A 22,709-nucleotide genomic window follows, 5' to 3' on the forward strand; every position below is an offset into this window, starting at 1 on the left:
ATCTGAGGCTCTGATGCTACTTATCATGATGTAATAAACCCTGTAGCATTTCAGGCTGATGGGAACTGAAGCACTAACACTACTACATTATTATTTAACAAAGACTGCATATTGCATGCTCATGTTAAAGGAGATTCTTACACAACTATATTATGATGTAACAAAGTCCATATTCTCCATGATGACTATAAGTGAGGCTCTGAATCTACAATTTTTTTATGATGGAACAAGGCCTGTGTGTTCCTTGCTAATGGTAAACTGCGGCCCTGACACTACTGCGGTATGAAGTAACAAAGCCTGTAGTATTCCATGATGATGTTGACTGAGGTGCTGACATTACTGTACTATGATGTAACAAAGTCTGTGTGTTCCATGCGGATGGCGACCAAGACACTAATCCTACTGTACTATAATGAAACAAGCCATATGTGTTCCATGCCGATAACTCAGGTGCTGACCGTACTGTGTCATGATGTAACGACATGATTGACAGACCACGATGCTTTGCCAGAGATGGTCTGCACCTGTCGCCCCTGGGATTCAGGTTACTGGCAAAGGCTCTTGCTACCCCTATAGTGCCTCTTTTAGGCAAACTTCAAAGGACAAAACCACCACCGTAACAGGTACAAGCATGCAAAATCTGAAGGTAATGCTACTCAATGTTAGAAGTCTAAACCTCAAAATGCACTCTCTCGAGGCACTCCTAAAAATGGAGAACATCAATAGCTGTGCAGTAACTGAGACCTGGTTCAAGGCTCCAGAGAGCACCCCTGAAATACCAGGCTACAACTCTTACCACATTTTTCGGCCACCAAACCAGGACCAAAACACTAAAGGTGGAGGAGTGTCAATATTCACCAAGGATATTCACACCACCAGGCTAGTTGGCCATCACAATGTGTCTGAAATTCTCCAAGTGCAATTAACACTAGGTAAGACTGCAATCCAAATTGTAGCTTGCTACAGATCCCCCACCATACCCCAAGATTCTCACTACACCTTTCTAAACATACTGGAAAATATTAAGATAGAACCAAACACCCTAATACTGGGTGATTTTAACTACCCTGCCATTAACTGGGAAAACTACTCATGTCCCAACACCTTTGCAGCGGTTCTTGGAATTCATAAATTCCAACGCCCTGGATCAACTAATCCATAGTCCCACCAGGGCTCCAATATCCTAGACCCGGTCATTACCAACATGGAAATCAATGCTCCATACCTATGGTCACCCCTCGTTAGTCAGGTCTGACCATAAGCTAATCACCCTTAACATCCACATCCCACCCCACCCCCAGTAAAGAAACCACCATAAAAACTTCTCCAAAGCCAACTTCATGCTACTCAAGTCAGAAGTGACAAACTTCATGACACCCATGCAGACGGGAACTGAAAGTTCAACTGCTGAATCCTACACTAAGGCACTGTCTGAGCACATCCACTCATGCATGAATCGTGCCATCCCAAATAGAACCAAAATACTCTCATCCAAAAAGGAAGCCAATCTGGTGGTCCCCTGCTATAAACAAACTTTACAACAAAGAGAAGAAACTTCTGCAGAAAAGAGGAAAATCCCAGGATGCAAAACTCCTTACTAGCCTCAGTAAGAAACTGAGATGCCTCATAAAATCCTCCAAAGCTAGTTACGAAAATAAAATTGCCAAAGATTCCAAAGACAACCACAAAGCATTCTATAACTATGTCAAGAATCTAAATGGCAATGCTCAGATCTGCTCTGAGCTAAAACAGAATGGCATTAAATATACTGATCCGAAGGATATTGCCAATATCCTGGCAGATCGATTCAGTGCCAACTTCACCCCTGTCACCCCCTAAATGGCCCATCTCAATACCGGAAGATTTCCAAATTCCAGTAACAACGGCCACACAGGTACAAAACGCACTCTCTAAAGCCAAGAATACAGCATCCATGGGACAAGATGACATCCCGGGCTGTGTACTACATGAACTACAATATGAACTGGCACCTCACCTAAGTGTCATGTTTAATCATAGCCTCACCTTAGGTTTCGTGCCCACTGAGTGGCACAGAGCTACAGTTATCCCAATCCACAAGGGGGGATCCACCTTGGATCCCGGAAACTACCGTCCCATCAGTCTGACAAGCCTTATCTGCAAGGCCATGGAGCGTATTATCATGGAACTTATAAACAAAGACATTGGCAACCTTCAAACACTGGACCCCACCCAGTTTGGGTTTGTGAAGGGCCGATCTTGTCTCCTGAACCTGAATGACTTCTGTGAATCAGTCTCCAGGGCCATGGACAAGGGTAAGGTGGTCCACACAGCCTATCTAGACCTTGCCAAGGCCTTTGACACCATCCCCCACTCTGGAATCACAGATAAACTTACTAAGTTGGGCATTAATCCCTATGTCACCCAATGGGTTGCTAAATGGCTTACTGATAGAACCCACACTGTAAAAGTAGCCGACTCCAAATCCAGCTCCAGACAAGTGACAAGTGGAGTACCTCAGGGTTCAGTCCTGGGGCCGCTCTTGTTTGGCATCTACTTCTCTGAAGTACAGGTCAACACTAAGGGACTCTGGCTAACAAATTTTGCAGATGACTGCAAACTGGGAGCCATTATTGAATCCCAAATGATGTGGATACTCTACAAAAGGGCCTTACAGAAACAGATGCTTGGTGCCAGAGCCATGGGCTCAAGTTCAATGCCAAGAAATGTATTGTTATCCCCTTTGGGAAAAAACATGTATCCATGAATTACCATATAGGTGGCAGTACACTAAGCGTGATAAGAGACTTAGGGACACAGGTGGACAGTGGTCTCACCTTCGATAACCACATCGCCACAACAGTCTGGAAATCCTTCTATGTGGCACACCTCATCACGAAGTGCTTTTCATCCAGAAAAAAGGAGGTCATTGTCCCACTGTACTCATCCCTCATTAGACCCATTATAGAATACAACGCCCCATTTGGTATGTACCTCTCAAGACATCTGCAACAACTGGAAACGCCTCAGAAATACCTCACTAAATGAATCACAAGCCTAAAGCAGATGCCCTATGCTTACCGCCTTAAAAAACTCCAGCTATACTCTGTCGCATATCGTCTACTCAGAGGCGATCTCTGCTTAACATGCAAGGCCATGTCAAACCCAGAGCTGTTGGACATGCTACATTTAAAGAAATCCCAATCCCTCAGAGCTACACGCTCCAGGGATCTAAACTTTGTCATCACAATAAACAAAACATGCTGGAGGGACAGGTTCCTGATCCAGAGACTCCCCAGACTCTGGAATAGATTGCCTATACATGTCAAGCAGAGTGCCTCTTTGGACCTCTTCAAGAGGAACCTTGACAATTGGATGGGAGAAAGGAAATTCACCCCAGGGATCACGTTAGTCGCCCTGCTAGACAGGGGTCCAGGAAAGTAAATAATGTGGGAAGAAATAGCCAGGGAATTGCTATGGCCAGGCTTGTATAAGCCCTAGGGCTGACAGCCTAGTACCAACCTATGAACAAAGCCTATGTGTTCCGTGGTGATGGTAAATGAGGCTCAGAAACTACCGTATATGTCATAACAAAGCCTGTAATGTTCCATGCTGATGATAACCAAGGTTTTGTCTCTTTTGCATCATGATTAACAAACCATGTAGTCCACACTGATGGCAACTGATGCTTTTACAATAAAGTCTGTATACTCCACGATGACTGCACCTAAGGCTCTGAATCAATTTTATTATGATGGAGCAAAGCCTGCATGTTCCATGCTGATGGTAAATGAGTCTTGATATTGGTTCACTTACAGTGAACTCTACGATGCTTTTCAACTGTTTCAACTGCATCCAGAGCCTTCCAAACTAAAATAAGATTTTTTTTTTAATTTACTGCATTTGTACTTGCTTTACATTGGGATCACTACTGTTTTTGAGCATTTATTTAATTTTGAGGCAAACATAGTCATTTCTCTGTTTGTTGGCTTTTCTAGTTCTGTGTGCTTCCAAATTAACTTGCAGAATGCCATACTAGCCAGGGGTTTTTTTAGTGACTGTTTGTTGTTTAGTCTGCACTTTTGCTGTGCTTTTACATTAAGAAATTCCAGGATCATCCATCTTGCAGCACATGGTGTTTACCTGGGAAGCACTCCAGGAAGTTCAATTTGTGGTGTGGTACTTTATTGGCTAGAGGGCATATGAGTCAGTTTTCAAGCTTCTTTCTCTGCTACAAATCAGGCAAGTTTGCACAGAGCTGCCCACTGGGCAGTGGCAGTTAGCACTGCCCTGTATAGTAGCAAACACCTAGACAGTAACATTTGAGTATAAGGTTATGATTAGGTCCAAAATCTGTTAAACACCATGGCATTGCACAGAAAAATAAACTTAGGGCAGGTAACTTGTGCACTGAATTGCACTTCTGTATCGTAGCATTATATAACATCTTGCCCTTAACCACAGAAACTACCCCAGAAGACCCCCTTTTAAAACCCAATCCTTAAATCCTAAACAGTCCACTCTATTACAGGACCAGACAACATGGATATGCAATTTCCAGATGTCTCTATGGCCAGAGTGATAGATTTGGGCATCCTAAGGCAATGCAGCAAATCAGATAATGAGTTAATCATTACAGAAAATAACTCAGTATGTAAGAGGTGTAAATACACAATTTCCTTTGAGGCAAAAATCCCACATACAAATGAGGTTATCAAGAATATCTACACTACATCCCTCACACACATCACACACACAGACTGCCTTACGCTTTGGCATTTAAAAAAAATCCCAAATCTCAAAGACCACCAAAGCCACGTAATGGCAGCACTGCTCCTCAGCAATCACTAAAGCACACACCAAAAGCAACACCAAACATCTCACATAAGCCAACACCTAATGGTCCCCCAACTGCAAAGCCAAAAAGACAAGTATATGCTTTACTGAATACTCTTGTCAATGGGGGCTCCATTGTGCTAAACTCACATGCCCCACTCACCAGGTTTCACAAAGAGAACATAACAGTTAGTTGCCTGTCAGAGCAAGGACCTGCAATATCATGCACACACTCACGTTACTGCACAGCAGATACCAATATGATTCTGTCTTAGTCCATATGAATGTAAATGACCTGAGACATACCTCACTGGACTACATGAAAAGAGATACAATGGCTCTCTTATAATATGTGTCACGGATAGGTATAAGCCTTGCACTGAGCAGCATTTCTACCTTCACCAAGGATGATGTCACTGCATGAACATAAAATTATTGATTTTAATACTTAGCTTAGTTTCTGATGTCACTCCAGGGGATCCAATATCTGTCAGCATGGAAGAGCAGGTAAAAAGACCACACTGCTTTGCCAAAAATAGGCTGCACCTGTCCCCGCTAGGCTTTTAGATACTGGATCAAACTTTATCCACCCCCATTAGAGCCTTTTTTTAGGCAATGCCAAAAAGACAAAAGTACCAAACACAGTGAAGAAGTCTACAAACAACCTTAAGGTGTTACTGCTCAATGCTTGGAGCCTAAACAAAAACTCCACACCCTTCAAGCGCTCCTCACTCTGAAGAATATAGACATCTGTGTCATGACCAAGAATTGGGTTAAAGCCACAGAAAATTCTCTAGCAGTGCAAGGCTACATTGCCCTCTACACATTTTGACTAATAACAGCCTAGATCAAAGGTGAAGATGTCTCAATCTAGGTTAACAACAAACCAGATTGGTTAAACAGGATGATACCACGGAGCTCATCCATGTGCAAGTCACTACTGATAAGGTCCCTCACCATGACATGGTGACCAGGTCACCTTCTATGCCCCTAGAGTATCACAACTCTTAGCTAAATCTACTACAGGTGCTCACTATCCAGCCAAACACTCTATTTAAGGTTGACTTTACCTGCCCCTCTACAGACTGGGAAATGTACACCACCTCAGACTCACAGGCACAATACTTCTTGGACTTTATTCACATAAACACCCTAGAACAGACAATGTACAATCCAACTAGAGGCTCAAACATACTGGATCTGGTACTCACCAACATGGTAGAGTGTTGGACCCCAAATGAAATACAAATCCACTCAGAATAGCTAGCTAAATCAGTAAAAGTTAGGAACTATTCAAAGGCACACTATATCCTACTATGTGACAGTATGTTAAAATTCAAGTGTCGCCGTAACCCCAAGACCATAGCTTCCTATGAAGAATTATTCTTGGAGTCCCTATACAGACATTTGAGTGGCTGCATAGAGGCTGACGTACATACAAGAAACCTGTTTAGGATTTAAGGATTGGGTTTTAAAAGGGGGTCTTTCTGGGGTAGTTTCTGTGGTTAAGGGCAATATGTTATATAATGCTACGATAGAGAAGTGCAATTCAGTGCACAAGTTACCTGCCCTAAGTTTATTTTTCTGTGCAATGCCATGGTGTTTAACATATTTTGGACCTAATCCTAACCTTATACTCAAATGTTACTGTCTAGGTGTTTGCTACTATACAGGGCAGTGCTAACTGCCACTGCCCAGTGGGCAGCTCTGTGCAAACTTGCCTGATTTGTAGCAGAGAAAGAAGTTTGGAAACTGACTCATATGCCCCCTAGCCAATAAAGTACCACACCACAAATTGAACGTCCTGGAGTGCTTCCCAGGTAAACACCATGTGCTGCAAGATGGATGATCCTGGAATTTCTTAATGTAAAAGCACAGCAAAAGTGCAGACTAAACAACAAACACTAAAAACAAACTGCACTGGTGGAATCCTCACCTAAACAGGGTATATAATAAAATAAGAAACTTCATGGCCAAAATCAGGAAGAACAACTCCATTAAAGACAAGTGCTCTCTTAGATAACTAAACAGAAAACTAAGAGGTCTAATTAAGTCCAACAAGGTCTATTATTAGGTCAGGATAGCCTCGCAGGCCAAGGGCAATCACAAGGTCTTCATCAGCTATGTCCAGAAGGTAACACACAGCAGTGTTCTGAACTGGTATCGAACAGTACTACCTTCACCGATCAGGGTGACACAGCAAATCTACTGATCGATAAATTCAACTCAGTCTTCACCCCCAACTACCCCACACACACACACACACACACAGCTCCACCAGGTGAAATTCCCTCCAACCTACTTCACCAGCTATCTGCAGGGACCAGGTGGTGGCAGCACTTCCTAAAGCCAAGAAAACTGCTCTATGGGTCCCAACAACATCCCTGATTATCTCACAAATATTCTAAAACATGACCCATCAGGACCATTTGAGGTACACTTCAGCTACAACCTTGAAACAGGCTACATTCTAAGTGAATGGAGGACCGCAATAGTCATTCTCCTGCGCAAGGCTGGACTATCAACCGACCCAGGTGAGTACATACCCATCAGTCTAGTAAGCCTAATATGCAAATCCATGGAACAAATTATCATGGAAATGATAAACAAGGCCCCTTGCAACCTAAAAACATTGCACCCTCCAAATTTGGCTTTTTTAAGGGAAAGTCATCCTACTTAACCGGGAAGATTTCTTTGTGAGGGTCGCCAAGGCAATGGCTGAAGATAAAACAGTGCAAACAGCGAATCTTGACCTGGCTAAGGCATTTTTTGCAGTAACCATGCAGAAAAAAATGCCACTGAGGATCCAAAATGGTAAAATCAAGAATTTTGATAGCAAGATTGAGCACTTCTCTGTATAGAAACTTCATCAGAATAACCATGAAACCAACCATCAGTTCTTTTATACTATGCTTCCAGCATTTCCATTGGATAATTAAAAACTTTGGATCATTGTTTAAATTTTTTAAAGATACAGGATATTAAAAACAAATAAACATGCACCATTGTAAGTTTATTTATTACCCAGTGCATAAAATTTACTTTACTTAAAAAACAGATGAATAAAATACTATAAATTATAACTTTTCAGCCTTCAAATTCAAAACTGGTGCTAGAGAAACATATTTGTTAAACCCTGGGGGAAGAGAAGCACATAATCTAAGTTGCCACATAAGCTCTCTATGGCACAGCTATCCCTTCCAGACTCCACCTCTGCCATTAATGTTTATTTTCTCAAAGATGCCAAAGTAGAATTTTTTAAAACTATTACAGCTGTTAGAGTGTTTATATGAGGCATGGGCCTATAATGAATGTTCGAACATTCAAAATTCCGAATCTCATATGGTCTTGCCCCCCTGCTTAGAGCACTTAGGTAGGTGTTTTGTGTAATTTATTTGTTTTTTATTAGATATTCAAACTTTTGCAAGTTTGATCATATGGTGTCGACCATATGGTAGTCGAACTTTCAAATGTTCGAGTATCTAATATAGACCCTAAGGCATTACTTTCCTTCCTGTTAATGATATCATACAGATGTTCATAAATGCGTGCCTGAAATGCACACTCTGTTTTCCAACATAATATGCTGGACAGCTGTCACACTCAGCCAAATATACCACTCTAGAGGTGGGACAATTTCCATTACAAAATGTTATTCTACTTTTAAGGATGTTATCTAACACCAGGGTTTTTGTCCTAACAATATATGTACACTGTTTACAGCTTCCACAAATTGAAGTATCACAAACTGAAGATGTACTTTCTGATATTTTATTTTCAAATTGTAAAGTCTTTCCCAGTTTTGGTAATGAACATAGATTCAACCCCATCTTGCTATACACATCTAAATTTACTCTAAAAATACTCCAGTTCCTTTGTACTATTTCCCTTATCTCTTTGGAAAATTTATTATGTTCTATAGTATGTGCTTTTTCATATTTAACCTCCTGTTTTTCATTAGATGATTTATCCAAACCAGGACCTAATAGGGACTTGCATACTTACATTTTACAAGCAGCCACCCCTACACTCAAAAGAAAAGTTTAGTTAAAGGTTAGGCAGTAAGAATAGCAAGAACGACCTCACAACATGAGGAAGTATGGGATGAACTAGTTTTTAGTGAGAGGTTACCCCAAAAATGTAGTCAACGGCCTGATCAAAGAAGTTTTTGATGAATAGGGCAGAGGGCTAGTGCAAGCCCCTGTTAGATCTTGGTTTGGATATCCATGTCACTCAATGCTGTCTCATACTTTATAGAAACTTTTTTATAAATATTCTTAACAGCCTAAACCATGTGCGAATAAAAAGAGTTAAATCAAACCATGCACCATGTCTAACTAAAGAAAATAAAACCTAAAGCTAAACTCTCCATCTGTAACAATAAAGTAGCCAAATTTGCTGCCAGCCTCACATATACGACTCATCATTGCAGAGCCCTGAAATATCTCAATGGGTTTGAGTTACCCAATTATCTAACATACTCACAACTTATTACTCCATGCAACCTTATACTTGCACCAGAAAAATGTCTGGCACTAAAAGATACCCTAAGGCTCTACTCTCCAGGCAGACACCTTCACTCAACCAATAAACATTAGTAATCACAGCAAAGTCTAATAACTCAGAAGGTACCTCACTATACCCCCCCCCCCATTAAGTATCTTAACTTTGGAGCAACATCCTAACATACCTAAAACAGACCATGAAACTTTTTGCCTTTAAGCCCTTACTAAAATAATGCTTAAACCACACATGGTCCTGCTCCTCACCTGGGTAACTGTTTTCCTCCACAATTACCTTTCTATATTAACCCCTACTTTCTATTTCAAATTCTTTCCGACTACCCATTTTCTCTATCTCCTTCATATACTCTTCAGCATTCTCTTATAACCAGGTTCTATGTCAGTATGTACCCTAGTATTCGTATCCCCCACTGTCCCCGACACATCAGCTATACAATACTTCTATCCCTCTTCAAGCTTTAACTATTATCTATCTACCTGCTGAGTAACTAGTCACACTCATTATTATTATTATTTCTAATATCTACACTGTAACCCTCCTTACCCATGTCTTAGCTAATGTCTGCCTGTACACTATACTGCACATAAAGTGTTTGCATTCTAAATGCATTATACTTGGAATTTATTACCAACTACAATGTCACCAAAGAAGAAATACATGCTTTATCTTTGCATTACAGAACAACAGCCTGCTTGTATCTAGATATCTTAAAAGTATAGTTGTTATCCATATCAGCAGATATTTGAATTCCTCACTGCTGCAGTAGCCTTTAGGCTATATGGGTTGTCTATTGCCCAAGACACAACAACCGGCCAACTTACAAAAGCCCTGGCTCTCTCCCATACCGTCAATCTGGCTACTGACTGGCCAGCCTTGATGAGGACAAATCAGCAGTCAAGAATGAAAAATCTTCAGGATGTTTTTACCTAAATGTTAGTAGCAATATACTCATCCTGAGCTATTCAGACAAGAAATAACCAACAAATTATTTCAAAAAATAACTACATACGATAATAGAGGGAATGGAGGGTAGGTGTGGCTACTGCAGCAGTGAGGAATTTGAGCATCTTCTGTTATGGGTAAGTGCAACATACACAGCTGTACTATGCTCATCATTCCCACTTTTGCAGTAGCCTTTAGACTTCTTAGGTTGATTTACCAATCCCTGTCCAACCTGTGAGGAGGAAGGATATCAATCCAGAAACTCCTGTAAAATGGTACGAGCAAAGCCAGTCCTGGATCTAGAGAAATAATACTGTTTTTAATGAATTGCAAATGTATGTACAGAGGACCATGTAGCTGCCTCTACAATACTCCTAGAGTCCACCCCTTTCCATTATGCCACTGAAGAAAACAAGGCCCTCTTAGAGCGTGCCTTGATACTGCCAAGAGCTGGTTTACCAGGGTGGGCATAGGAAAGGAAAGGATCCTGGTTTCTTATTATTCCCCTCCAACCAAATCTTTTTGTTTATGTACCCAGGTATACCTCCTCAAAACAGATGCAAAATCAGAGGCCCTAGACATAGTATCTGTACAGTCATACACAATCCTTAAAGCATGTTAAGATAATTGAGAAATGTTGGAAACAACAGAACTGAGACAGGCACTACTATCAGAGAGAACAGTGGTAGCTAGAACTCTCAAACTGTTCATACAAAAAGCACAAACTTCCACATACAGGATAGATAACTAAAAATTATATACATCAAAGTTGAAGAAGAAAACATTCTCTATCCAACTCTGTCCAAAATATTTTTCCTCCCTGTCCACAGTGGAAGAGTAGGATGATACCACGGGCCTGTTCCCTGCTGGCACAGATGGCGAAATTGCAGCAGAGCTTAGGTGAGAAAACAATTCCTTGTTGGTTTGAGAAAATTTGTAAAGCCTATCTGATTTTTTGGAGACTGAAGTCTGTGAATCATGACTATTGCAAGCTGCATTATTATGCATTCTCCATGGCTGGCACTAAAGAACAAGTGCAAAATGAGACAGATCTACTTGTAATGTATAATAACTCCTCAGTTCAGGGAAACATCCATTATTCTCATAAAATACCTCATTCATTCTGGCAATAATCTAAGAAAGGAAAAATTCCTGTAAAAGAGACTCTGAGGGCCAGGTTTCCTCATTTGGACTTGATAATCTGCAGGAGATGAAACCCTGTCTCTGTCTATGTCAAAATCCCCTGACATGACTTCCTAAGGAGTATTTCTATTCACTTGATTTACAAGTATGGTATTCTGTTTACCAGGATAGACTGTAACATTTTTTTTGTTAGGATAAAAAAAAATTGTTTCTTATAGATACCGTGTCATTTGATGAACATTGTTTAACTTTTTGTTTTTTCTTTACAAATATCTTAAATGATTGACTTGGAGAATGAATCTATGCCCCATCAGTAAGTCTCTCCCCACAGGCACATCCAGCACCATCCCCAGTACATCTCATACCCAAGTAAAGATGGTTCTCCCAAGCCTGGCTAGGGCAATGGAGGAGTCAAAGAGGATGTGGCAGACCCCCAGTTCATGGTGATTGAAAGGACTACACTAAAGGAAGGTGGAGAGGTCAAGGAGTGGTCTGAGGAACAATTGCTGCCCATTAGAGTCACTCACAATCGGCTGAAGTAAAGATTGAGTCCATAGAGTTGGCAAGAGCTCTCTAGTAAGTTGTTTTTTCTTTTTAGGAACTATGGAAGTCAAATCAGTGGGTAGGGGTAAGTATCAATATTATGACCAAGGAGGATGCTTCAAATGTAAGAAATGCTGGAACAAGTCAGTTTGAAGGTAAATTGTCAAACAGTTTGCACATACAGTACACTTTCACACACATACAAAGTCCCCAAAACACTGTAATGCATACGCAGCACACTGACTTCCTGTCAGAAATCCCTTTAAACCAAATTTAGTCCAGACAGAAACAAATGATGGGTAAGATGTCACGGTGAGAACACAAGTACTACATTACCTGTAGTTGTCCCTGCCTAAGTAAAATGCTTCTCCACACAAAACTTTTCATTATAAATTCAAAAGTTTCACTAGTACATTTTTCACAAAATAAGCCCCAGTATAAGCTGAAGCTAAAACTAAGGGACCCTGACAGGAAACTTCCAGTATTAAAGAAATATTGGGTTTCTTAAAGGGACAGAATGGTTCTCTATTGAAATGTTGGCACTTATAACATTAACTGCTGACACACACAAAAAAAAAAATAAAAGCACAGAAAAACAGTGAATATTGAACATCACTTTTGCCTTTGAACTTGTTTTATGCAGGGGACAAGCTCCTCCTGCTCACTCCAATTTGAGGGGCAAGCCCCCCCATAGCCCCTGAACTTACATATACCAACCCAGAGATCGCCATACTTCAGAGAATATTCTAAGAAATTGCCATCTCAGACTTGGTATATGAAGTCTGTTTTTTTCAGCCATTTATTCGCCGTATTTCAGGATTCACTAAAGTTGGTCCAACATTTCAAATGGTTGCCAACTGAACAGCTAAAACAGGCAAAAATAAAAAAAATACTTTTTTCTTTAATAGAATTACAATTTCTGTGTGGAATGGTTCCCCAAAATGCTGACAATGTGCAACCCTACAAACTGAACCATAGGCTAACACAGGCCTAACCAAGTATGTAACTAGAAAGCACATTTTACTGATGCCATGGTAACTGGCAAAATTCACCAAGCCAGAATTATGAAATGCTGAAACAAGCTTAAATACAGTGAGCATGGCTCATTCTTTCTGTCTTACTTTAATAAGGTCAAACTCAAAAGTTTTTTAGAAGCTCTGGTAGACTATAGTCCGGTATGGTAAACAGCAAAGAGAAAGAGATACGGTCAGATGCAGTACCCTTTTACTGACCTCTAAAGAATTTTAATACCTTCTTTCTCTCAGGTTAAGATTTTGGCAAAGCTAATTGTCTATAAAACCTTGTGATGCAACCCAACTCCAACAAACACAAATGTGTAAACAAAATCATCAGTAACTGATTCTTCTTTCTACAGTAGCAATTCTGGAAAAATAATATTATAAAGACAAGACTTCAAAGAAAATTCATTAAATTAAGAAAGCAAATAAAAAAGAAAATCAGAGAAAAAATACATATCAGAACTGTTTCAAAACCTACACAATAAAGCAAAAACATCTACTTGGAAAAGAGTGAGAAATCTGTTAAGGCTATCCACATTTTTATGCGGCTAATGTCTGGGATTGCACAAAGGAATGGTAGTTATGGTTCTCATTGGTCTAAATCACCCTAACTGTACACTTCTAGAAAAATACATTGCGACTGCTGTCAGCTGCTAATGCAGGTCCCTGTTATAACCTACTGGCCAAAATACTCCCAGTTAAAAGAGGATTTATTCTCCACTAACAGATTATCAAGCTCTTACCTTACTTAATTCTTTGTCTACTTCTTCAAATAGGGACTGTTTTAGGTACACGAGAAAACTTTTCCTGTACACCTGCTCTCCTTCTTCTATTGCTGATACATCTCGACTTATGACATCGGATAGCGATAAACCAGACATTTTGTAATATGGAAGGGCAAGTCTATAATTCTTCACGTTGAACCTAAAATAAAACAAATAAGAGTCTATCATGTATATTATGTTAATAATGTTAACGTAGTTACACTTCTAAAACCAGATAAGGAACACAGGCTTTAAAATATCACTTACATCTGCATTATTGGTGTCAAGTAAACAAAAGTTATACACATCATAACATTATAGCCGTGTTGCTTCTTACATCCAGCTCAATGGATGGGCTAATAGAGCAGGCATCTGCACCTTTTTTTAGGCTTCTCGCAGAATCAGAATCACATTTACTGGCCAAGTATGTGCACATACAAGGAATTTGACTCTAGTTTCAATGACTCTCAAAGTATGAATTACATAAATGACATAAATACAACTATTAAAAACAAGACAAAAAATGTAAATATACATATACGTATACATACAAAGTGCAAAGTGCAACTCAGTACAAGAAATACTGAAATAAACTCTGAAAGAAACAAGTATTAAAATAAGTAAACAATACTGCAGAACCCTTGGAGGATTGTGAAAAAGAATGCCCAGCCTAATAAGCTGAATTAACCATTTATAAATCTGATGGCCTGTGGAAAAAAAAGTGTTCTTATATCTGCTTGTTTTGGTATGTATTAATCTATAATACCTGGGTGACGGTAACAGTTCAAAAAGATGGTGGCCTGCATGTGAAGGGTTGGTGATGACTTTCCTTGCCAGTTTCATGACTCTGGAATAGTACAGGTCCTGTAAGGAGGGTAAACTAGCACCAATGATATTTTCGGCAGACCTGACTATTCGATGTAACCTATTTTTAACATGTTTAGACACAGATCCACACCACACTGTTATGGATGAACTGAGAACAGACTCAATGACTGCTGTATAGAACTGAATCAACAGCTCCTGTGGGAGGATGAACTTCTTCAGCTGTCCCAGAAAGTGCATTCGCTGTTGTACTTTTTTTATGATGGACCATACACTGGTAACCCACTTCAAGTCCTGGGAGATTATAAATCCCAAAACTTGAAGGTTTCCACAACTGACACAGCAGAATTAAATATAAATGGGGGGATAATATTGCAGTCTTTTGGCTTTTCCTGGTTAAGGATCGCTACAGCGGATCACCGGTCCGCTTATGATTGGCAGTGGATTTTTATGGTGTCAAGTTGCCAGCCCGGCATCCAACCTTCAGAGAAGGCGCACACACACTCACACACCTACCTGCATGTCTTTTAATGTTCAGTCAATCGCAGGGAGGACATGCACACTCCACACAGAAGGCACTCTAGCCGAGAATAGAACCAGAGAGCCTCTTGCTGTGAGGCAACAACACTAACCGCTGCGGTCGATGGGGGATAAAATTGTAGTATCACTCCTAAATTCCACTGTCATCTCCACAGTTTTAAGAGTAATCAACTCCAGATTATTCTGACTGCACCAAAGGACCAGCTGCCCAACCTGCCATCTCTATACAGACTCATCACCATTCCTGAAGAGCCCAATAATGGTTGCATCGTCTGCATATTTAAAAAGTTTGACACAGGGGCCCTTAGAGATACAGTCATTAGTGTAGAGGAAGAATAGCAGTAGGGAGAGCACACATCCCTGGGGAGCACCTGTACTGATTGTGCGATGGCTAGATGTAAACTACCCCAGTTTCATCTGCTGTTGCCTATTGGTCAGAAAATTGGTGATGCATTGACATGTGGAGGCAGGAACAGAACGCTGGGAGAGTTTCAAGTGAAAAAGCTCCCTACCCATGTTTCTCTTCTGTCCCTACAACACCTCAAATTGAGTCTGCTCATCTGAACACTACATATACGTCCAAAATCCTGTAACAGGGAACAGGAAGAAAACTGTGAAAAACTAAGACACAATTCCAGACTGCATGTCAGACAAAATCCTGGACAGGGCCAGTGCAGTCAGTCAAGAGCCACAACAATGACAATTTAGGGGCGGTGAGAGGAAAGTTGAGCTGGACAGAAGAAAGTAACAGAAATCTAGCACTGTGGTGAGCATATAACTTTCATATCTGATGTCTTTACCATCCAACTCAAGAGATGGGGCAGATTCCCCAGCTGCTAGCACTCTGGGGTGGCCTCACAAAAGGATATCTGAAGGATGGTGGCGCTAAGGAACATATGGGTTCTAGACTGTAGATCCTGCATGTAATGGAAGACAAAGGTGTGAACTGTTGACCAGGTAGAAGTAGCACAAATATCTAAAGGTGCTCTGGTAAAAAAAGTGGTAAATGCTTCACCTGCTCTAGCTGAATGGGTTTTGGGTTTGGGACGGAGAGCCAGACTTTCCATTTATATGCAAAAGTAATACAATCAAAAAGCCACTTGGACAATGTGACTTTTGATGCATCATCTCCCAATCTGGCCTGCATATCGGTGTGAGACGAACTGGATATTGCATGAGATGACACAGCATAGCAAAAAAAGTAGCAAAAAGGTGATCCATCTTCCTAAAACCCTTGTATGATGTAAACAAAATCTCAACTGACAGTGAACATCCAGCAAATGCAAAGTGTATTCTCCTTTACTGGAAAATTTGGAAGGAAGATTGACAAGTTAATGGCTTGGTTAAAGGCAGCTTCAGATGTCACTTTGGGAAGAAAATTAGGATTGATTCGAAGAGACATCCTCTCCTTATGACAGATTAAATAAAGAGGTTTTTCTAGACAGTGCCTGTAACTGTGAAATTCTTCTAGCTGATGTAATGGCTACCAAGAAAGTAGTTTTCCAGAACATAAATTTTAGTCTGCTGAATCTGCTGCTTCAAAAGCTGATCTACTTAAGGCTTAAAGCAATAATGTATTGTACCACAGCAGAACTTGACCTCTCGGACGGGGTCTGAAAAGGAATGTTTCATGCAAAAAGGCTTTGGACACTTTCAAAGATGTAACAGACTTCTGAAGACAGAAAAACTACCACCTTACTGAAATAATCCTGACAAAAAATCCAGAATACAGGGCAGTTGTGCTGAAAAAGGATCTAACCCCTTGGATGAGGCCCAGATAACAAAGCTCTTCCATTCATTTCTACTGAGCTTTCCAGTGTCTGGCTTTTCTGAGGAGGAAAATATATGGAGAAAGCATGACATTCCTGGCCATCACTGAAACTGGAGAAACCAAGTGGTTAATTTCAACGCCTTGATTCCAGGGGAGGCTGAGCAGATGGATGAGACAGGAAATATGGAAGAGGGTACAGCAACCCAGGGAGGGTGTTTCAGATAAGGTCAAAGGAAGGGGAACCAGATTTGACAAGGCCAAAAGGGAGCAAGGAGAATCACTGTTGCCTACCTCCTAATTGTTTTCTGAAGAAACTTCATTATTTTCATTATTAGAGAACAGATGGAAAAGCATAGAGGGGACCCGGAGACCAAGTGTGAATAACAGCATCCCTCAATGACTGACTACTGGGGGATCAGGGCACTGTAGCTGCTCTACTGTGGGATCGAAAGGAATGGCAAGGGATTGCAGCAAGGCTGGTCCCAGTGAGAGAAGATGATGGTTGCCACTGACTAGTTAAGGGACTGACTAGTTAAGGGACTACTCCTGAGGCAGAAGTATGGATCTGCTCAGCTTGTTTCCTAAAACACTGGAACCTCTTCCCCCTGGAATGTGTGTTGCCACTAGAAGGTGTTGGGAAAACACTGGCCACTGCCAAACCCTCATGGCTTCTTAATATAATGTATACAAGCCGCTGTACCAAACCACTGACATATTCTCCATCTGGATGGAAATCACATATTTGAGAAGGGGACCCTAAAAGGCATGCAACGCTAACAGGACTGCCCTAATTTCCATGACAATGATGTGACATTTGACCTCTGAAGTCATCCACATGCATTGGACCATTTTCCTTCTAAATGCCCCACCACCACCACCACCACCACCCCAGAAAGGAAGCATTTGTAGTCACTGTGGATGGAAAGTTGAATGGTCAATGAAAAATTATTTGTGAATACGTCAACCACAGAAGGCATGATGGCTGCAAATCAGTGTCAGATGAACTGGAAACGGCATGGAATGCTGAACAGAGACAGTTTACTGTAGCACACTTACGTAATATCTGGACTTAGGAACTGGTGTGATAGAGGAACCAATCAACCCCAGCAATTGAAAGATAATTTTTGCTTGAGAATTTGAGACAGAGAGGACCTTGGAAGCTTGCTGAAGTAAGGAGAGGTCTACAGTTTGAAAGTTTGTCAGGTCTGGGCATTGTGTCCAAGCGGCACCTTACAAATTCTATCGTGAGGGTCTGTGTCAGCTGGCTTTTCTTTAGATTGACAGTAATCCCCAATTGGTGACAAAGTTGGAGCAAGAAGTCCCTGGTCTGAATAAGTAGTTCCTTGGTGGATTAGGTGAGGAGCCAGTTGTCTAAATAAGGGTACACTCTGTGTCCTTGCAACCTTAGATGCACTGCTACCACTGCCCTGAACTTGCTGAACACCCTGGGGGCTGTGGTGAGACCAAAAGGTAGTGCTCTGAACTGAAGGCAACTGGCTCCAGCCAAAACAGGAGGACCGTCCTAAACTGCCACACTATGTTTATGTGACATTAGGCATCTGAATGTCTACAAAGCACATCCAGTTGAACTTCCTCAAGAGAGACAGAATGGACTGAACTGTGGCCATTCAGAACTTTGTCTATTTTATAAATTGGTTGAGGTGACTGAGCTCCAAAATGGGCCCGAAGTTCCTGGTGTTTTTTGGAACCAAAAAGAATCTTGAATAGACTCTGGGTCCTTTCTGGTCTGGTGCAATTTCCTGGATGATTCACTTCTTAAGCAGCTTTGAATTCTCTGCTTCTGCCACCTTCCTCTGACTGGATGGAATGGAAGGAAGTTTCTTTTAGTTTCTCAGATGGAAAGTAAAGGGGAAAAGTATAGCCCCTGATAATAATCTTTTGCACCCAAGAATCTTGTGTGATGCCTAACCATGTGTGACGGTAAGAAGCAAGTGCTCCCTGACTGTCTCCAAAGTGCAGCAGTTGGCAACCTTTCAGGAGCACTGGAAGGGTTTCCTCGGTAAGGGGACCTTGAAACATTTGATTTTGCGGGCTGCCTCTGCTACGCTAGTGCTGCCTCTGCCACAATGGTCAAATTCATTGAAACTGTTTCCCCTTTGATTCAGGGCAGGGGGAGTATGTCACCAGAACAGTCCTGAGCATTGATGGAGCCATAACTTTTTTCTACCTTTCTGATTCTGGGAAAAAGTCCTTTGGGGGTGGAAAAGAGGTTATCCACAACAGACAGGGTTTTACCCTTTTGCTCACTTCTAGAGAGCATTTCCTTGACCTTAGCTCTAAAAGGTGTGGAAACATCAAAGGAAGCATTGACACAGGATGTTTTGAAGCTCTCCTGAAAATCACAGAGGTGCATGCAGGTATGCAGAGGAATGGCAATGCAGATGCCTGCATTTCTCAATGTTACAGCAGCTCCATATGAAACTAGATGCATGGACACATTAGATCTCAAAAGAAGGGAATTAATTGTGAATCCACAGTCTTCCATACATTAGCAGGTAGATCACCCAAGAGGGACTTGGAAAGCTGCTTGTCAAGTCTCTCTGGAAGTATGTCATATGGGCTAAATAACTGAGCACATGTACAGCAAACATCATTGAAGTGTAAGCCAACTTTCCAAGTCTGTTCAATGCCCTACACTCCCAGTAGTGCTCTTTTCAGATAGCTCCATTTTCATGGCTGATGGAACCACTATGGGATCTATGCCAATGACGCCATAGATGCCACTATAGCATCTATGATGGGACCCTTGTTCCAATACAGTCTATTCCTAGGAGAACCAGATCCTGCCAGGTTTCTGTGGAATCAGCTCTACCGCAACAATTCCCTTCCATGCCAGTTGAGAAACCAGACCAATGAGCTCATGGGAGTATGACCGAGGAAGTAGATGGGCCAGCCGCAAATGCTTCAAGGAGTACAGATTCCTCTTGGGAGGCTGTGTCTGAAGACCAACTCCCTCATTGCTTCTTCAATTCAAGGATGTCTTCAAAACAGATATCTTCCAAAGGGTATCTTTGGGATCCCTCCCCTTCCTCGAAAGTAGGTATCTACTATGAGGGATTCCTGATGGGAATCCATATATCTCCTTTTGCAATGCTGTTTCCTATGCCTTTCCCCAGTGGAAGTCACCAGGCATGGCTTAAAAATGGAAGAGGAAGTCACCTGGCAAGAATCCTCGAGACTCAAGGGGGGCTGGCTGCTCTAGTCCAACAAGATGACTGGAAGGAGAAGCCACAAAATCCAGAGGGTGACCTGGACAATGCCAAGTGGGTTCCAGAGGCCTACTCTCTGAATGCGAAGAGTACCATTTCAAAGGCCTTGAAAGTCGAAGCCGAATTTGACAAGGAGTCATTAGGATCCTAAGATCTCAGCAAGGAACCTCCCAAGTCCTATTCAACTTAGCACCAAAGCAGAGTTCGTAACACAGCTGTCTAGGGCAGAAGCACCCAGGAGAAGAGATGGCTCTGGCAACCTTGGAATCAATCCAAAACACCATCCCTCAGTCCCACCCCCTCAGCTCCAAGACCACTAGAGATCTGACATTATCAAAGTTGAGCAGGTAAGGGGAAACGGATGCAGTCAAAGGTGACCAAGCTATCACCTCCAACAACATAATCCTGCGGGGAACATTTGGCTTCATAGACACTGAATCTAGTCAAAGTCAAGTCAAGTCAAAGAAAATTTTATTATCATTAAGAACTACACAGCAGTGTAGCTGAACGAAATTACAATGCTTCATTCTCAATGCAGCAAACAGTTGCACATATAAATAGAGAAAAATTAATAAAATATCACAGTAGAAATTTAATAAGTAGCAATTTGTAAGAAGAGTAGGACAGCAGTGACCCACACCCATCCCAGAACAGGAGACAAGGAAGACAAGGGACAATATGAAGGTAATATTGTCAAAACAAAATTGAAACAATAGCAGCACATCTATGAGTAGACTGAATTATTACACAGTTTGTATATTGCACTTTACTGTCCTTCAGTGTAGTAGGTGAGCTACCTTATTATTGCACTTAGTTATTGCACATCCATAAAATAAGCCCCTTGATAGGCTAGTTATGTAACAGACATCATGGTTCGTTTTTTCAATGAGTTCAACAGTCTAATGGAGTGCGGAAAGAAACAGTTTTCTTAGTCTGGTGGTCTTACAATGCAGGCTTCTGTATCTCCTGCCAGAGGACAGGCGAGTGTACAGACCATTGGCAGAATGTGTTGGATCGCTGGAAATCTCTTTGGTCCTGTCTATGCACCGGGATTTGTGTATATCTTCCAGAGGAGTAAGGGAGGTGCCAGTGATTCTTTCTGCTGATTTTACAACTCTCTTGAGAGCCTTCCGATCCTGATTATTACAGCTCCCATACCAGACTGCAATGTTGTTGGTCAGGACACTTTCAATGGTGCCCCTATAAAAGGTCTGAAGTATGGAGTTTGGTAATTTTGCCTTCCTAAGTTTCCTTAGAAAGTGCAAGCATTGCTGAGCTTTTTTGACAGTGCTGGATACATGGACTGACCAGGATAAGTTCTCCGTGAGATGAGACCCAAGAACTTTGTACTCCTGACCCTTTCCACTGTTATCCCTTTCATCACTAGAGGTTTGTGTGGTACTTGAGATCTTCTGAAATCAACAATCAACTCCTTTGTCTTGCTGACATTCAATGCTAGATTGTTGCTGTCACACCAGACCAGTAGTTGATCAATCACATTCCTGTAGGCCTCCTCCTCTCCATCTTTGACCAGATCTATAACAGTGGTGTCATCCTCAAATTTGACGACCTATTCGTCTCATGTGTGGCCATGCAGTCGTGCGTCAGCAGAGTGAAAAGGAAAGAGCTTAAGACACACCCCTGTGTTCAGGATGATACTTCCGGAGCTGTTGTCTCCCACATGAACCTTTTGAGGCCTTTCAGTAAGGAAGCTCAGAATCCAGTTGCATAAATGAATCTAAAGGTCAGACCTGAGAAGGAGATATCATTAGGGATGTTGTCAGGGCCTGGCATGACATTCCTAGGGGTGGGGGATGCCAGGATGACCCCCATCTGGATTTGTGTCTTCAGAAATTTGTGCATTATCCTGTTGACATTTGCTTCGGACAGACTCCTCTACAACCAAAAGGACCTAAATGAGGAAGCAACCAAAGGTAGCCTGGTGGAACAATGCAGTGACCTGCCAACAGAGTGGAAGAATGGAGCCAAGGACTGTTTGGCCTCAGGGAAAATATACTTGGAGAAGAAGGAGATCAGATCCAGATTAGCTCATGTCTTGAGGATTTAGGAATGGGGACAGATGGATCCAATGGACCCAGGGATCTCTTCCAAACCCTATATTTATGTCATCAGACCTATCCTTTTCTTTTCTTTCTCCTTTTCTTTCCCCTTCTTTTTGTCTTTCACTTTTTCTTTCAAGTATTTAGCTTTGTCCCCAGCATTCTCAGACAACAAGGAAGCAGAAGTGGAGCCAGCAGCAGTCGGTTCTGCCGCTGGGGCAGGGAGAAGACCCTTCAAAACTAATCTGTTTCTTCTATCAATAAGAGCCCTGACCCCGAACAAAACAACACAGGACTCATACAGAGCATCAAGGTGTTCCACACACAAACAGCTCACACACATACACAGCAAATGAGGGTCTTGTGACCAAAAGTGGTACACTTCTTAAATTCGGTAGCTTTGTCATTCAAGGCATCCAACGGCACATTCACACCACAGGAATAAACCAAGAAAGTGCCAAGAAATAAACAAACTATTCTAGACAGAATAAACGGACAGAACAACATTATGCAGCCAACAATAAAGACATAAA

The 22,709-nt window shown here is 41.5% G+C and overlaps 1 protein-coding gene across 1 annotated transcript in view; it reads right to left on the minus strand.

Annotated features, from left to right (window-relative positions):
- Window positions 1-22,709, minus strand: part of HPS3 (HPS3 biogenesis of lysosomal organelles complex 2 subunit 1) — a 603,825-nt gene that overhangs the window by 433,761 nt on the left and 147,355 nt on the right. Inside the window, exon 10 of the mRNA XM_044070618.1 lies at window positions 13,730-13,910. Coding sequence (XP_043926553.1) covers window positions 13,730-13,910 — 181 coding nt within the window. The remainder of the gene's footprint in view (window positions 1-13,729; window positions 13,911-22,709) is intronic.

Source organism: Protopterus annectens, chromosome 4.part1 (genome assembly GCF_019279795.1).
Source record: "Protopterus annectens isolate FY-2018-M chromosome 4.part1, PAN1.0, whole genome shotgun sequence".
Taxonomy (NCBI): Eukaryota; Metazoa; Chordata; order Ceratodontiformes; family Protopteridae; genus Protopterus; species Protopterus annectens.